Here is a 17,553-nt window from a genome sequence, read left to right as displayed (position 1 = left end):
AAACATACTGAAAGTGGCCAATACAGAAACATCGGGGACGTATGCTGAAGGCAACTGCACATTTACTCAGTAGAGCCGGAGTATGTGTATAATAAGGACCGACTTTTACGTATGGTAAGGGAGGCCCAGTGTGTATGGTAAAGGTGGACCTATATGTATACTAAGGGAGGACCTATATATGTGGTAATTGAGGACCTATATGTATGATAAAGGAGTACCTCTATGTATGGTGAGGGAGGCCCTATTTGTTTGGTAAGGGAGGCCCTCTGTGTATGGTAAGGGAGGCCCTCTGTGTATGGTAAGGGAGGCCCTCTGTGTATGGTTAGAGAGGAGGAACTATATGTATTATAAGGAAAAACCTACATGTATGGTAAGGGAGGACTTATACGTATGGTAAGGGAGGATCTATACGTATGGTGAGGGAGGACCTATATGATTGTATGGCACGAGAGGACTTATATATATAAGGGGGACCTATGTGTATGGTAAGATGGGACGTATGTGTATGGTAAGGGGGGCCTATGTGCATGGTAAGGGGGGACCTATATGATTGTATGGTAAGTCAGGAGGTCCTATATGTGCGGTAAGGGAGGACCGATGTGTATGGTAAAGGAGGAGGACCTTATGTGTGGTAAGAAGAGACCCATACGTGTTGAAGGGTTTACACACGAAGGACATTTGAATGTTATCAATCTTGGAAATACATTGAATTTCAGATTTGGCAGTAGGCTTTACTAAGGAACAACCCAAACTGCAAAACTAGCAGTTTACTGATATAATTGAGATCTAAGTAACTTTAAACAGAAATCCTGCAAATCATTTTTAATGATGGTAGGTTACCTGCTAATTGTAAAACGCCGAGTAGGTGGGTTTGAAGGTTAAGTATGTCTAATGTCTAGAGTTAGTGAGTAGAGCTGTTAGAGCAGACCCTATGTGAAAGAGGCGGAGGTAGACATTATGCAAATGGTATCATAAGGTAGGCTAGCAGCGAGCGGACATAACCCTTCACAACGTGTGATAACGCTTTGAGCCGCATACTCACTTTTAACTGTACTGTACAGTCATGTACAGTATCTGTGGTTTTACAGTCACAAAGCATGTTCGTTGCTTAGCTTACATGGGAATAAATGCAATGACACTGCTTTCATTATTAGCGATGTGTTGTAGTTTTGTTTATACTTTCGTCTTTAATGCTTTAAGATGCTACGCAAAGCTTACTCAGATCTAGATCGCCACTGTGAAAGATGACCGCTTTAAAAGGTTATACGTTATACGAAGTAAATATTGTGAAATGTATGTTGTTTGCTTACCAAAAATCAATACTGTTACTTTAAGACCAATGAGTGATCAACGTTAGCAACACCTTTAGAACTATTTGCTCGCAGACAAGGGTTGCAAATAAAACTGGGTTTCTTCCCTGCAGCCACTGACCTGACCTATGAAATACAAGTGTCTATATCTTACATACCTTAGGCAAATCATTACAACTTGATACTCATCACTCATTATGTGGAAGACAGGGTTCACCTGTCCAAATTGGTATAATGCCTGAAGCTCATTTCCGATCATATTGTTACAAATTGCTTAAGGCAGCGTAAAACCCGACTCACCCACTTGCATAGTCAATCAGCACTCACAAGGATATAGTAAGTGCCCTTCCCTATACTGAAAACACAGACACGGGGATTCTTCCTACAGCTATATACACCCTGTTCTACTTTTAGCTTTAATGTACAGTGGAAGTTGTCAAACCCGGCATCTGTCCAATCCGACATGTAAAATCTCAGTCCCGTCTGTGGCTTGTACATTTATCATCATCTCTACAATCCGGCACATTGTCAGAACCAGATTATTTCTTCATTCCCATTGAGTGATGGTTTAGACAGCTTCCACTGTAATGTCTGTTCGGTGATTGAGAGAGATGCATGGTCGGTTGGCCTTAGCTCATTGATTGTTGTGAATGATGAAACATTACACATCTCACACGTCTCCAAAATACACTTTACTTGCAGAAAGAGAGTCTACACAGCAGTGACAACCTTGCGAAATTATACCATGGCTCAAAGGAAGAAGCCCATACAGATTATATGACCCATAATGATTTGAGAATGAAGCAATGCAAATCTTTTGACTCACATTTTTGTACATTAATGTTTAAACATCCTTTTCGAGATATACATGGATTTCTCCTGCAATCTTCTTTACTTCTAACCATTAACGTTGGATGTAAACAATTCCCTATTATATCTTGTCTACGATGTAAGTCCAGTTCCCACCAAAGCTGTTTAGACTTCATTCATATAAAGTCGCAGTGTCGGTCCTGTATCAAATAGAAAGAATAGAATTAAACGTCAAATGTATGCATAACACTAAGGGCAAAACACTCTCATTTGTCAGCATTGGCAAACAATCTGTCCCCGGAGGTATTAAAAGTCATTCTTAACCTTCTGATATAAATCTTACAGCATACCCGCATAATGGCAATCTTCACATTTCAAACAATCAGGCATTTTAATAAACTCCCACTCAAATACAACATTTTTATGACTCTCTTTGCATTGATGTATTTGTATTTCTTTGTATTTTGGAGATGTTTACAGTATGTACAGCATGCAAGTGGGCACATACATCACCACCTTTAGAGTACAGATTTTATGGTACAAAGTGTGTGGCAAATGCTATCACTAATAGGCAGGGTTATTGCCGTCTGTTGTCCTGTTTGAGTGAACATTCCCCATTAACCTTATTGGTGGTTATTATTACGTGAGCCCAATAAAAAAACGTAATTAAAGTAATTAAAGAAGAACACTAGTCTAGACGCCATTTCTGGAACCCCACACATCCAAATAAATCCTACCATTTCAGCGTTATTATTGTTCTTGGGAACCTGTTGAGTGATTTATGGAATGTAAACATTGACTGGAAACAAGCAGGCGCCTTTCTACTGTGTACAAATCTTTAAGCTTGTTATATATATATATATATATATATATATATATATATATATATATATATATATATATATATATATATATATATATATATTCCATCAGTTTGTTCCTTAAGGTTCCGAGTACATTAGACATCCTTAGAAGTCACCCATCTTTCTAAAACCAAACTACCTGGGCACCACTTCTATCTCATCCGTTCCTTTGCACATAAAATCAGAATTTGTAATTGGATCGATAGCTAATGGTAGTTTACCTATCAAGTCAAACTTAACTCCCGGATATATCGATGAGCTGACATCATTCAATAAATGTCAAACAGCCTATTCCCTTCCGCAGGTTTAGCAACCTGAACTAGAAATAGAGGAGATCTGATAGTTGCATTCACAAAGATTAACAAAACAAAGGACAGATGAAGGATGACCAGGGGGAAGACTTAAACAATCAACGTTTACTTCTGTCACTCAATATTCCTTCAGCTACGGACGTTGGTGTTGTCATGGTGCCAACCTGTGAGATACAATATATGGTGCTGCTACGAAGATTTCGATGAAGTCATACGACTCCGATTCAGAAGTTGTCGGATGTGGCTTCGTGACCTTGGCGAAACCTTCCAAACGTTTCATGTGAGACGTTTTGAGGACATTTCCAAATGTTCGACTCATAAGTGACAAAAAAAACCCCATGACATTTGGTACTGTACCCCTGTACACATGGACCACACTTTCCTATGTTTGTTTCAGGTGAACAACTGACATGTTTCTGACAGCTTTTCGCAAGCACCTATAGTCTATTTGCAGTGAAAACCTACGATGATTTTCACTTTAAACCTAAACAAAAAAGTATACCAAATAAAATGAAATTAAGATTGCCAGCCCAATTACAGGACGCTAAGGGCAGTAGTTGGAAGACAGTGAAACAAATGCACGTGCGGTACGTGATGAGAGTTATCTTAGACCAGCCCTACTTGTTCACGGTGTTAATAGCTCCTTGTAATACAAACAAATGAAACGATTTGAAACTGTGATCGTTTATTAAACAACTTTTATCCAACTTTTAAGTTGAATAAAATTCTGAGACTTGACTTTTCAGTTGGCAAGGACAAATTATGAGGATTCGCAATCTTAATTTCACTTTATTCAGTTTATCATTTGTGGCAACTGAAATGCATCGGTACATTTTTATTGCAAACAGAAATATTGTACCATCATCATTTGAAAGTGGTTCATAAACACACATAAACGGACAGGCCGAACTTGTACAATCTTTTCGCTTTTGGCAGACATCTTAAGGGCAGTCAAACGGTTGACTTTGTCCGGGATATACTAGCTGAACACTTGCCTCCTATGGTAGTAAACATCTAGACACGAAGTGTCGACTTTGCTCGGTGGGACACAAATGCATTAGTTTATTCACTTACGTTGTAAAACGCAAACTGCATAACGTCCTCAACCCGGAGGGGCTGTAGGGTAGCTTAGCGTTTAAAGCGATCATGTTCCGAGTTCGATTCTCCACATAGGCACAATGTGTAAAGCCCGTTTCTGGTGTCCGCATGATTTTGGTGGAATATTGCTACAAGCCGAGTATCATTAAATTCACACACTCACTCAAATTACCCTGGATTGTTTCTCCAAACTTCCAACTTATTCAATTGCCGAGGGCTAATCAAGTCTTATGGTTTGGCATGGTACAATACCAAATGGATATAAAGAATTGATATCAAGAATTTTTCACATAATTTCACTCGAGTACTTATTTTAAGAAATTTAAATTATTTCAGTTCGTAGTAAAAATTATGGAAAAGAAAGATTTCAAATGAACGAAACGCAAAATTTGAAACGTTAAAACAAAATCGGGTAAAGATTACATCAATGCAGCATAAATGCAATAAAACGTCAGATCCAAAGCTATTCTAACCAATCAACATTACGGAAAGATTATAAAACATTGATATGGAAATAACTTTAAACAGGCGATACTGAAGTCCAAGATTTGCGTACATTCTAAAACAAACTTGCGTACATCCTAACACCTATTTCAACAGTCAACTTCAACCTGGGAAACAACATCGGCAACAACGTCTCCCACAACCTCGCCCACCACTTCACCTACCACATCAGCCACAACTTCGCCAACAACCTCGGTGACTACTTCAGTGACCACGTCTGCAACTACATCGGCAACTACGTCGCCTACCACGTCAGCAACAACTAGTGGTGAGTACCAGTTTTCAACCCTTCTGTAAAGCCAAGACTTGTTTCAAAGTAAATGGGTCCCAAGGCCACAACATTGTCCAGCATGTCAGTAACCACCTCTGCAACTATATTTCAGCAACAACCTCTCCTACTACATCAGCCACTACATCAGTAACCACATCACCTACTACGTCGGCAACCACATCGGCAACAACATCTCCCACAACCTCGCCCACTACTTCACCTACCACATCAGCCACAACTTCGCCAACCACCTCGGTGACTACTTCAATGACCACGTCTGTAACTACATCGGCAACTACGTCGGATACCACGTCAGCAACAACTAGTGGTTAGTACCAGCTTGCAACACTTCTGTAAAGCCAAGACTTGTTTCAAAGTAAATGCGTCCCAAGGCCACAACATTGTCCGGCAAGTCAAAAAAAACCACTGCAACTATATTTCAGCAACAACCTCTCCTATTGCATCAGCCACTACATCAGAAACCACATCACCTACTACGTCGGCAACCACATCGGCAACAACGTCTCCCACAACCTCGCCCACCACTTCACCTACCACATCAGCCACAACTTCGCCAACAACCTCGGTGACTACTTCAGTGACCACGTCTGCAACTACATCGGCAACTACGTCGCCTACCACGTCAGCAACAACTAGTGGTGAGTACCAGCTTTCAACACTTCTGTAAAGCCAAGACTTGTTTCAAAGTAAATGCGTCCCAAGGCCACAACATTGTCCGGCATGTCAATAAACACTTCTGCAACTATATTTCAGCAACAACCTCTCCTACTACATCAGCCACTACATCAGTAACCACATCACCTACTACGTCGGCAACCACATCGGCAACAACGTCTCCCACAACCTCGCCCACCACTTCACCTACCACATCAGCCACAACTTCGCCAACAACCTCGGTGACTGCTTCAGTGACCACGTCTGCAACTACATCGGCAACTACGTCGGATACCACGTCAGCAACAACTAGTGGTGAGTGCCAGTTTTCAACACTTCTGTAAAGCCAAGACTTGTTTCAAAGTAAATGCGTCCCAAGGCCACAACATTGTCCAGCATGTCAATAAACACTTCTGCAACTATATTTCAGCAACAACCTCTCCTACTACATCAGCCACTACATCAGAAACCACATCACCTACTACGTCGGCAACCACATCGGCAACAACGTCTCCCACAACCTCGCCCACCACTTCACCTACCACATCAGCCACAACTTCGCCAACAACCTCGGTGACTACTTCAATGACCACGTCTGTAACTACATCGGCAACTACGTCGCCTACCACGTCACCAACAACTAGTGGTGAGTACCAGATTTCAGCACTTCTGTAAAGCCAAGACTTGTTTCAAAGTAAATGCGTCCCAAGGCCACAACATTGTCCAGCATGTCAATAAACACTTCTGCAACTATATTTCAGCAACAACCTCTCCTACTACATCAGCCACTACATCAGTAACCACATCACCTACTACGTCGGCAACCACATCGGCAACAACGTCTCCCACAACCTCGCCCACCACTTCACCTACCACATCAGCCACAACTTCGCCAACAACCTCGGTGACTACTTCAGTGACCACGTCTGCAACTACATCGGCAACTACGTCGGACACCACCTCAGCAACAACTAGTGGTGAGTACCAGATTTCAACACTTCTGTAAAGCCAAGACTTGTTTCAAAGTAAATGCGTCCCAAGGCCACAACATTGTCCAGCATGTCAATAAACACCTCTGCAACTATATTTCAGCAACAACCTCTCCTACTACATCAGCCACTACATCAGAAACCACATCACCTACTACGTCGGCAACCACATCGGCAACAACGTCTCCCACAACCTCGCCCACTACTTCACCTACCACATCAGCCACAACTTCGCCAACAACCTCGGTGACTACTTCAGTGACCACGTCTGCAACTACATCGGCAACTACGTCGGAAACCACGTCAGCAACAACTAGTGGTGAGTACCAGTTTTCAACACTTCTGTAAAGCCAAGACTTGTTTCAAAGTAAATGCGTCCCAAGGCCACAACATTGTCCGGCATGTCAATAAACACCTCTGCAACTATATTTCAGCAACAACATCTCCTACTACATCAGCCACTACATCAGAAACCACATCACCTACTACGTCGGCAACCACATCGGCAACAACGTCTCCCACAACCTCGCCCACCACTTCACCTACCACATCAGCCACAACTTCGCCAACAACCTCGGTGACTACTTCAGTGACCACGTCTGCAACTACATCGGCAACTACGTCGGATACCACGTCAGCAACAACTAGTGGTGAGTACCAGCTTGCAACACTTCTGTAAAGCCAAGACTTGTTTCAAAGTAAATGGGTCCCAAGGCCACAACATTGTCCGGCATGTCAATAAACACTTCTGCAACTATATTTCAGCAACAACCTCTCCTACTACATCAGCCACTACATCAGTAACCACATCACCTACTACGTCGGCAACCACATCGGCAACAACGTCTCCCACAACCTCGCCCACCACTTCACCTACCACATCAGCCACAACTTCGCCAACAACCTCGGTGACTACTTCAGTGACCACGTCTGCAACTACATCGGCAACTACGTCGGATACCACGTCAGCAACAACTAGTGGTGAGTGCCAGTTTTCAACACTGCTGTAAAGCCAAGACTTGTTTCAAAGTAAATGCGTCCCAAGGCCACAACATTGTCCAGCATGTCAGTAACCACCTCTGCAACTATATTTCAGCAACAACCTCTCCTACTACATCAGCCACTACATCAGTAACCACATCACCTACTACGTCGGCAACCACATCGGCAACAACATCTCCCACAACCTCGCCCACTACTTCACCTACCACATCAGCCACAACTTCGCCAACCACCTCGGTGACTACTTCAATGACCACGTCTGTAACTACATCGGCAACTACGTCGGATACCACGTCAGCAACAACTAGTGGTTAGTACCAGCTTGCAACACTTCTGTAAAGCCAAGACTTGTTTCAAAGTAAATGCGTCCCAAGGCCACAACATTGTCCGGCAAGTCAAAAAAAACCACTGCAACTATATTTCAGCAACAACCTCTCCTATTGCATCAGCCACTACATCAGAAACCACATCACCTACTACGTCGGCAACCACATCGGCAACAACGTCTCCCACAACCTCGCCCACCACTTCACCTACCACATCAGCCACAACTTCGCCAACAACCTCGGTGACTACTTCAGTGACCACGTCTGCAACTACATCGGCAACTACGTCGCCTACCACGTCAGCAACAACTAGTGGTGAGTACCAGCTTTCAACACTTCTGTAAAGCCAAGACTTGTTTCAAAGTAAATGCGTCCCAAGGCCACAACATTGTCCGGCATGTCAATAAACACTTCTGCAACTATATTTCAGCAACAACCTCTCCTACTACATCAGCCACTACATCAGTAACCACATCACCTACTACGTCGGCAACCACATCGGCAACAACGTCTCCCACAACCTCGCCCACCACTTCACCTACCACATCAGCCACAACTTCGCCAACAACCTCGGTGACTGCTTCAGTGACCACGTCTGCAACTACATCGGCAACTACGTCGGATACCACGTCAGCAACAACTAGTGGTGAGTGCCAGTTTTCAACACTTCTGTAAAGCCAAGACTTGTTTCAAAGTAAATGCGTCCCAAGGCCACAACATTGTCCAGCATGTCAATAAACACTTCTGCAACTATATTTCAGCAACAACCTCTCCTACTACATCAGCCACTACATCAGAAACCACATCACCTACTACGTCGGCAACCACATCGGCAACAACGTCTCCCACAACCTCGCCCACCACTTCACCTACCACATCAGCCACAACTTCGCCAACAACCTCGGTGACTACTTCAATGACCACGTCTGTAACTACATCGGCAACTACGTCGCCTACCACGTCACCAACAACTAGTGGTGAGTACCAGATTTCAGCACTTCTGTAAAGCCAAGACTTGTTTCAAAGTAAATGCGTCCCAAGGCCACAACATTGTCCAGCATGTCAATAAACACTTCTGCAACTATATTTCAGCAACAACCTCTCCTACTACATCAGCCACTACATCAGTAACCACATCACCTACTACGTCGGCAACCACATCGGCAACAACGTCTCCCACAACCTCGCCCACCACTTCACCTACCACATCAGCCACAACTTCGCCAACAACCTCGGTGACTACTTCAGTGACCACGTCTGCAACTACATCGGCAACTACGTCGGACACCACCTCAGCAACAACTAGTGGTGAGTACCAGATTTCAACACTTCTGTAAAGCCAAGACTTGTTTCAAAGTAAATGCGTCCCAAGGCCACAACATTGTCCAGCATGTCAATAAACACCTCTGCAACTATATTTCAGCAACAACCTCTCCTACTACATCAGCCACTACATCAGAAACCACATCACCTACTACGTCGGCAACCACATCGGCAACAACGTCTCCCACAACCTCGCCCACTACTTCACCTACCACATCAGCCACAACTTCGCCAACAACCTCGGTGACTACTTCAGTGACCACGTCTGCAACTACATCGGCAACTACGTCGGAAACCACGTCAGCAACAACTAGTGGTGAGTACCAGTTTTCAACACTTCTGTAAAGCCAAGACTTGTTTCAAAGTAAATGCGTCCCAAGGCCACAACATTGTCCGGCATGTCAATAAACACCTCTGCAACTATATTTCAGCAACAACATCTCCTACTACATCAGCCACTACATCAGAAACCACATCACCTACTACGTCGGCAACCACATCGGCAACAACGTCTCCCACAACCTCGCCCACCACTTCACCTACCACATCAGCCACAACTTCGCCAACAACCTCGGTGACTACTTCAGTGACCACGTCTGCAACTACATCGGCAACTACGTCGGATACCACGTCAGCAACAACTAGTGGTGAGTACCAGCTTGCAACACTTCTGTAAAGCCAAGACTTGTTTCAAAGTAAATGGGTCCCAAGGCCACAACATTGTCCGGCATGTCAATAAACACTTCTGCAACTATATTTCAGCAACAACCTCTCCTACTACATCAGCCACTACATCAGTAACCACATCACCTACTACGTCGGCAACCACATCGGCAACAACGTCTCCCACAACCTCGCCCACCACTTCACCTACCACATCAGCCACAACTTCGCCAACAACCTCGGTGACTACTTCAGTGACCACGTCTGCAACTACATCGGCAACTACGTCGGATACCACGTCAGCAACAACTAGTGGTGAGTGCCAGTTTTCAACACTGCTGTAAAGCCAAGACTTGTTTCAAAGTAAATGCGTCCCAAGGCCACAACATTGTCCAGCATGTCAATAAACACTTCTGCAACTATATTTCAGCAACAACCTCTCCTACTACATCAGCCACTACATCAGAAACCACATCACCTACTACGTCGGCAACCACATCGGCAACAACGTCTCCCACAACCTCGCCCACTACTTCACCTACCACATCAGCCACAACTTCGCCAACAACCTCGGTGACTACTTCAGTGACCACGTCTGCAACTACATCGGCAACTGCGTCGGATACCACGTCAGCAACAACTAGTGGTGAGTACCAGATTTCAACACTTCTGTAAAGCCAAGACTTGTTTCAAAGTAAATGCGTCCCAAGGCCACAACATTGTCCAGCATGTCAATAAACACTTCTGCAACTATATTTCAGCAACAACCTCTCCTACTACATCAGCCACTACATCAGTAACCACATCACCTACTACGTCGGCAACCACATCGGCAACAACGTCTCCCACAACCTCGCCCACTACTTCACCTACCACATCAGCCACAACTTCGCCAACAACCTCGGTGACTACTTCAGTGACCACGTCTGCAACTACATCGGCAACTACGTCGCCTACCACGTCAGCAACAACTAGTGGTTAGTACCAGATTTCAACACTTCTGTAAAGCCAAGACTTGTTTCAAAGTAAATGCGTCCCAAGGCCACAACATTGTCCGGCATGTCAATAAACACTTCTGCAACTATATTTCAGCAACAACCTCTCCTACTACATCAGCCACTACATCAGTAACCACATCACCTACTACGTCGGCAACCACATCGGCAACAACGTCTCCCACAACCTCGCCCACTACTTCACCTACCACATCAGCCACAACTTCGCCAACAACCTCGGTGACTACTTCAGTGACCACGTCTGCAACTACATCGGCAACTACGTCGCCTACCACGTCACCAACAACTAGTGGTGAGTACCAGATTTCAACACTTCTGTAAAGCCAAGACTTGTTTCAAAGTAAATGCGTCCCAAGGCCACAACATTGTCCGGCATGTCAATAAACACCTCTGCAACTATATTTCAGCAACAACCTCTCCTACTACATCAGCCACTACATCAGTAACCACATCACCTACTACGTCGGCAACCACATCGGCAACAACGTCTCCCACAACCTCGCCCACTACTTCACCTACCACATCAGCCACAACTTCGCCAACAACCTCGGTGACTACTTCAGTGACCACGTCTGCAACTACATCGGCAACTACGTCGGACACCACCTCAGCAACAACTAGTGGTGAGTACCAGATTTCAACACTTCTGTAAAGCCAAGACTTGTTTCAAAGTAAATGCGTCCCAAGCCCACTACATTGTCCGGCATGTCAATAAACACCTCTGCAACTATATTTCAGCAACAACCTCTCCTACTACATCAGCCACTACATCAGTAACCACATCACCTACTACGTCGGCAACCACATCGGCAAGAACGTCTCCCACAACCTCGCCCACCACTTCACCTACCACATCAGCCACAACTTCGCCAACAACCTCGGTGACTACTTCAGTGACCACGTCTGCAACTACATCGGCAACTACGTCGCCTACCACGTCACCAACAACTAGTGGTTAGTACCAGATTTCAACACTTCTGTAAAGCCAAGACTTGTTTCAAAGTAAATGCGTCCCAAGGCCACAACATTGTCCGGCATGTCAATAAACACCTCTGCAACTATATTTCAGCAACAACCTCTCCTACTACATCAGCCACTACATCAGTAACCACATCACCTACTACGTCGGCAACCACATCGGCAACAACGTCTCCCACAACCTCGCCCACTACTTCACCTACCACATCAGCCACAACTTCGCCAACAACCTCGGTGACTACTTCAGTGACCACGTCTGCAACTACATCGGCAACTACGTCGCCTACCACGTCACCAACAACTAGTGGTGAGTACCAGTTTTCAACACTTCTGTAAAGCCAAGACTTGTTTCAAAGTAAATGCGTCCCAAGGCCACAACATTGTCCGGCATGTCAATAAACACGTCTACAACTATATTTCAGCAACAACCTCTCCTACTACATCAGCCACTACATCAGTAACCACATCACCTACTACGTCGGCAACCACATCGGCAAGAACGTCTCCCACAACCTCGCCCACCACTTCACCTACCACATCAGCCACAACTTCGCCAACAACCTCGGTGACTACTTCAGTGACCACGTCTGCAACTACATCGGCAACTACGTCCCCTACCACCTCACCAACAACTAGTGGTTAGTACCAGCATTCAACACTTATGTAAAGCCAAGACTTGTTTCAAAGTAAATGCGTCCCAAGGCCACAACATTGTCCGGCATGTCAATAAACACCTCTGCAACTATATTTCAGCAACAACCTCTCCTACTACATCAGCCACTACATCAGTAACCACATCATCTACTACGTCGGCAACCACATCGGCAACAACGTCTCCCACAACCTCGCCCACTACTTCACCTACCACATCAGCCACAACTTCGCCAACAACCTCGGTGACTACTTCAGTGACCACGTCTGCAACTACATCGGCAACTACGTCGCCTACCACCTCAGCAACAACTAGTGGTGAGTACCAGCTTTGAACCCTTCTGTAAAGCCAAGACTTGTTTCGAAGTAAATGCGTCCCAAGGCCACAACATTGTCCAGCATGTCAATAAACACCTCTGCAACTATATTTCAGCAACAACCTCTCCTACTACATCAGCCACTACATCAGTAACCACATCACCTACTACGTCGGCAACCACATCGGCAAGAACGTCTCCCACAACCTCGCCAACTACTTCACCTACCACATCAGCCACAACTTCGCCAACAACCTCGGTGACTACTTCAGTGACCACGTCTGCAACTACATCGGCAACTACGTCGCCTACCACGTCACCAACAACTAGTGGTGAGTACCAGTTTTCAACACTTCTGTAAAGCCAAGACTTGTTTCGAAGTAAATGCGCCCCAAGGCCACAACATTGTCCGGCATGTCAATAAACACCTCTGCAACTATATTTCAGCAACAACCTCTCCTACTACATCAGCCACTACATCAGTAACCACATCACCTACTACGTCGGCAACCACATCGGCAACAACGTCTCCCACAACCTCGCCAACTACTTCACCTACCACATCAGCCACAACTTCGCCAACAACCTCGGTGACTACTTCAGTGACCACGTCTGCAACTACATCGGCAACTACGTCGGATACCACCTCAGGAACAACTAGTGGTGAGTACCAGCTTTGAACCCTTCTGTAAAGCCAAGACTTGTTTCGAAGTAAATGCGTCCCAAGGCCACAACACTGTCCGGCATGTCAATAAACACTTCTGCAACTATATTTCAGCAACAACCTCTCCTACTACATCAGCCACTACATCAGTAACCACATCACCTACTACGTCGGCAACCACATCGGCAACAACGTCTCCCACAACCTCGCCCACCACTTCACCTACCACATCAGCCACAACTTCGCCAACAACCTCGGTGACTACTTCAGTGACCACGTCTGCAACTACATCGGCAACTACGTCCCCTACCACCTCACCAACAACTAGTGGTTAGTACCAGCATTCAACACTTCTGTAAAGCCAAGACTTGTTTCAAAGTAAATGCGTCCCAAGGCCACAACATTGTCCGGCATGTCAATAAACACCTCTGCAACTATATTTCAGCAACAACCTCTCCTACTACATCAGTCACTACATCAGTAACCACATCACCTACTACGTCGGCAACCACATCGGCAACAACGTCTCCCACAACCTCGCCCACTACTTCACCTACCACATCAGCCACAACTTCGCCAACAACCTCGGTGACTACTTCAGTGACCACGTCTGCAACTACATCGGCAACTACGTCGCCTACCACGTCAGCAACAACTAGTGGTGAGTACCAGATTTCAACACTTCTGTAAAGCCAAGACTTGTTTCAAAGTAAATGCGCCCCAAGGCCACAACATTGTCCAGCATGTCAATAAACACCTCTGCAACTATATTTCAGCAACAACCTCTCCTACTACATCAGCCACTACATCAGTAACCACATCACCTACTACGTCGGCAACCACATCGGCAAGAACGTCTCCCACAACCTCGCCCACCACTTCACCTACCACATCAGCCACAACTTCGCCAACAACCTCGGTGACTACTTCAGTGACCACGTCTGCAACTACATCGGCAACTACGTCGCCTACCACGTCACCAACAACTAGTGGTGAGTACCAGCATTCAACACTTATGTAAAACCAAGACTTGTTTCAAAGTAAATGCGTCCCAAGGCCACAACATTGTCCGGCATGTCAATAAACACTTCTGCAACTATATTTCAGCAACAACCTCTCCTACTACATCAGCCACTACATCAGTAACCACATCACCTACTACGTCGGCAACCACATCGGCAACAACGTCTCCCACAACCTCGCCCACCACTTCACCTACCACATCAGCCACAACTTCGCCAACAACCTCGGTGACTACTTCAGTGACCACGTCTGCAACTACATCGGCAACTACGTCGGACACCACGTCAGCAACAACTAGTGGTGAGTGCCAGTTTTCAACACTTCTGTAAAGCCAAGACTTGTTTCAAAGTAAATGCGTCCCAAGGCCACAACATTGTCCAGCATGTCAATAAACACTTCTGCAACTATATTTCAGCAACAACCTCTCCTACTACATCAGCCACTACATCAGAAACCACATCACCTACTACGTCGGCAACCACATCGGCAACAACGTCTCCCACAACCTCGCCCACTACTTCACCTACCACATCAGCCACAACTTCGCCAACAACCTCGGTGACTACTTCAGTGACCACGTCTGCAACTACATCGGCAACTGCGTCGGATACCACGTCAGCAACAACTAGTGGTGAGTACCAGATTTCAACACTTCTGTAAAGCCAAGACTTGTTTCAAAGTAAATGCGTCCCAAGGCCACAACATTGTCCAGCATGTCAATAAACACTTCTGCAACTATATTTCAGCAACAACCTCTCCTACTACATCAGCCACTACATCAGTAACCACATCACCTACTACGTCGGCAACCACATCGGCAACAACGTCTCCCACAACCTCGCCCACTACTTCACCTACCACATCAGTCACAACTTCGCCAACAACCTCGGTGACTACTTCAGTGACCACGTCTGCAACTACATCGGCAACTACGTCGCCTACCACGTCAGCAACAACTAGTGGTTAGTACCAGATTTCAACACTTCTGTAAAGCCAAGACTTGTTTCAAAGTAAATGCGTCCCAAGGCCACAACATTGTCCGGCATGTCAATAAACACCTCTGCAACTATATTTCAGCAACAACCTCTCCTACTACATCAGCCACTACATCAGTAACCACATCACCTACTACGTCGGCAACCACATCGGCAACAACGTCTCCCACAACCTCGCCCACTACTTCACCTACCACATCAGCCACAACTTCGCCAACAACCTCGGTGACTACTTCAGTGACCACGTCTGCAACTACATCGGCAACTACGTCGCCTACCACGTCAGCAACAACTAGTGGTGAGTACTAGCTTTGAACCTTTCTGTAAAGCCAAGACTTGTTTCAAAGTAAATGCGTCCCAAGGCCACTACATTGTCCGGCATGTCAATAAACACCTCTGCAACTATATTTCAGCAACAACCTCTCCTACTACATCAGCCACTACATCAGTAACCACATCACCTACTACGTCGGCAACCACATCGGCAACAACGTCTCCCACAACCTCGCCCACCACTTCACCTACCACATCAGCCACAACTTCGCCAACAACCTCGGTGACTACTTCAGTGACCACGTCTGCAACTACATCGGCAACTACGTCGCCTACCACGTCAGCAACAACTAGTGGTGAGTACCAGATTTCAACACTTCTGTAAAGCCAAGACTTGTTTCAAAGTAAATGCGTCCCAAGGCCACAACATTGTCTGGCATGTCAATAAACACCTCTGCAACTATATTTCAGCAACAACCTCTCCTACTACATCAGCCACTACATCAGTAACCACATCACCTACTACGTCGGCAACCACATCGGCAACAACGTCTCCCACAACCTCGCCCACCACTTCACCTACCACATCAGCCACAACTTCGCCAACAACCTCGGTGTCTACTTCAGTGACCACGTCTGCAACTACATCGGCAACTACGTCCCCTACCACCTCACCAACAACTAGTGGTTAGTACCAGCATTCAACACTTATGTAAAGCCAAGACTTGTTTCAAAGTAAATGCGTCCCAAGGCCACAACATTGTCCGGCATGTCAATAAACACCTCTGCAACTATATTTCAGCAACAACCTCTCCTACTACATCAGCCACTACATCAGTAACCACATCATCTACTACGTCGGCAACCACATCGGCAACAACGTCTCCCACAACCTCGCCCACCACTTCACCTACCACATCAGCCACAACTTCGCCAACAACCTCGGTGACTACTTCAGTGACCACGTCTGCAACTACATCGGCAACTACGTCGCCTACCACCTCAGCAACAACTAGTGGTGAGTACCAGCTTTGAACCCTTCTGTAAAGCCAAGACTTGTTTCGAAGTAAATGCGTCCCAAGGCCACAACATTGTCCGGCATGTCAATAAACACTTCTGCAACTATATTTCAGCAACAACCTCTCCTACTACATCAGTCACTACATCAGTAACCACATCACCTACTACGTCGGCAACCACATCGGCAACAACGTCTCCCACAACCTCGCCCACTACTTCACCTACCACATCAGCCACACCTTCGCCAACAACCTCGGTGACTACTTCAGTGACCACGTCTGCAACTACATCGGCAACTACGTCGCCTACCACCTCACCAACAACTAGTGGTTAGTACCAGATTTCAACACTTCTGTAAAGCCAAGACTTGTTTCAAAGTAAATGCGCCCCAAGGCCACAACATTGTCCAGCATGTCAATAAACACCTCTGCAACTATATTTCAGCAACAACCTCTCCTACTACATCAGCCA

At 45.7% G+C, this 17,553-nt stretch overlaps 1 protein-coding gene across 1 annotated transcript in view; it reads left to right on the top strand.

The window, feature by feature from the left end:
• The first annotated feature begins 576 nt into the window (after nt 1–576).
• LOC137271528 (shematrin-like protein 1) overlaps nt 577–17,553 on the top strand; it is a 38,948-nt gene continuing 21,971 nt past the window's right edge. Inside the window, exons 1-2 of the mRNA XM_067804003.1 lie at nt 577–631; nt 4,993–5,161. Of these exons, the coding sequence (XP_067660104.1) occupies nt 577–631; nt 4,993–5,161 (224 nt within the window). The remainder of the gene's footprint in view (nt 632–4,992; nt 5,162–17,553) is intronic.

This window comes from Haliotis asinina, chromosome 2 (assembly GCF_037392515.1).
Source record: "Haliotis asinina isolate JCU_RB_2024 chromosome 2, JCU_Hal_asi_v2, whole genome shotgun sequence".
In the NCBI taxonomy this organism is placed as follows: domain Eukaryota; kingdom Metazoa; phylum Mollusca; class Gastropoda; order Lepetellida; family Haliotidae; genus Haliotis; species Haliotis asinina.
Note: the sequence above shows the minus strand (reverse complement) of the source record. Positions and strands in the feature narration are given on the sequence as shown.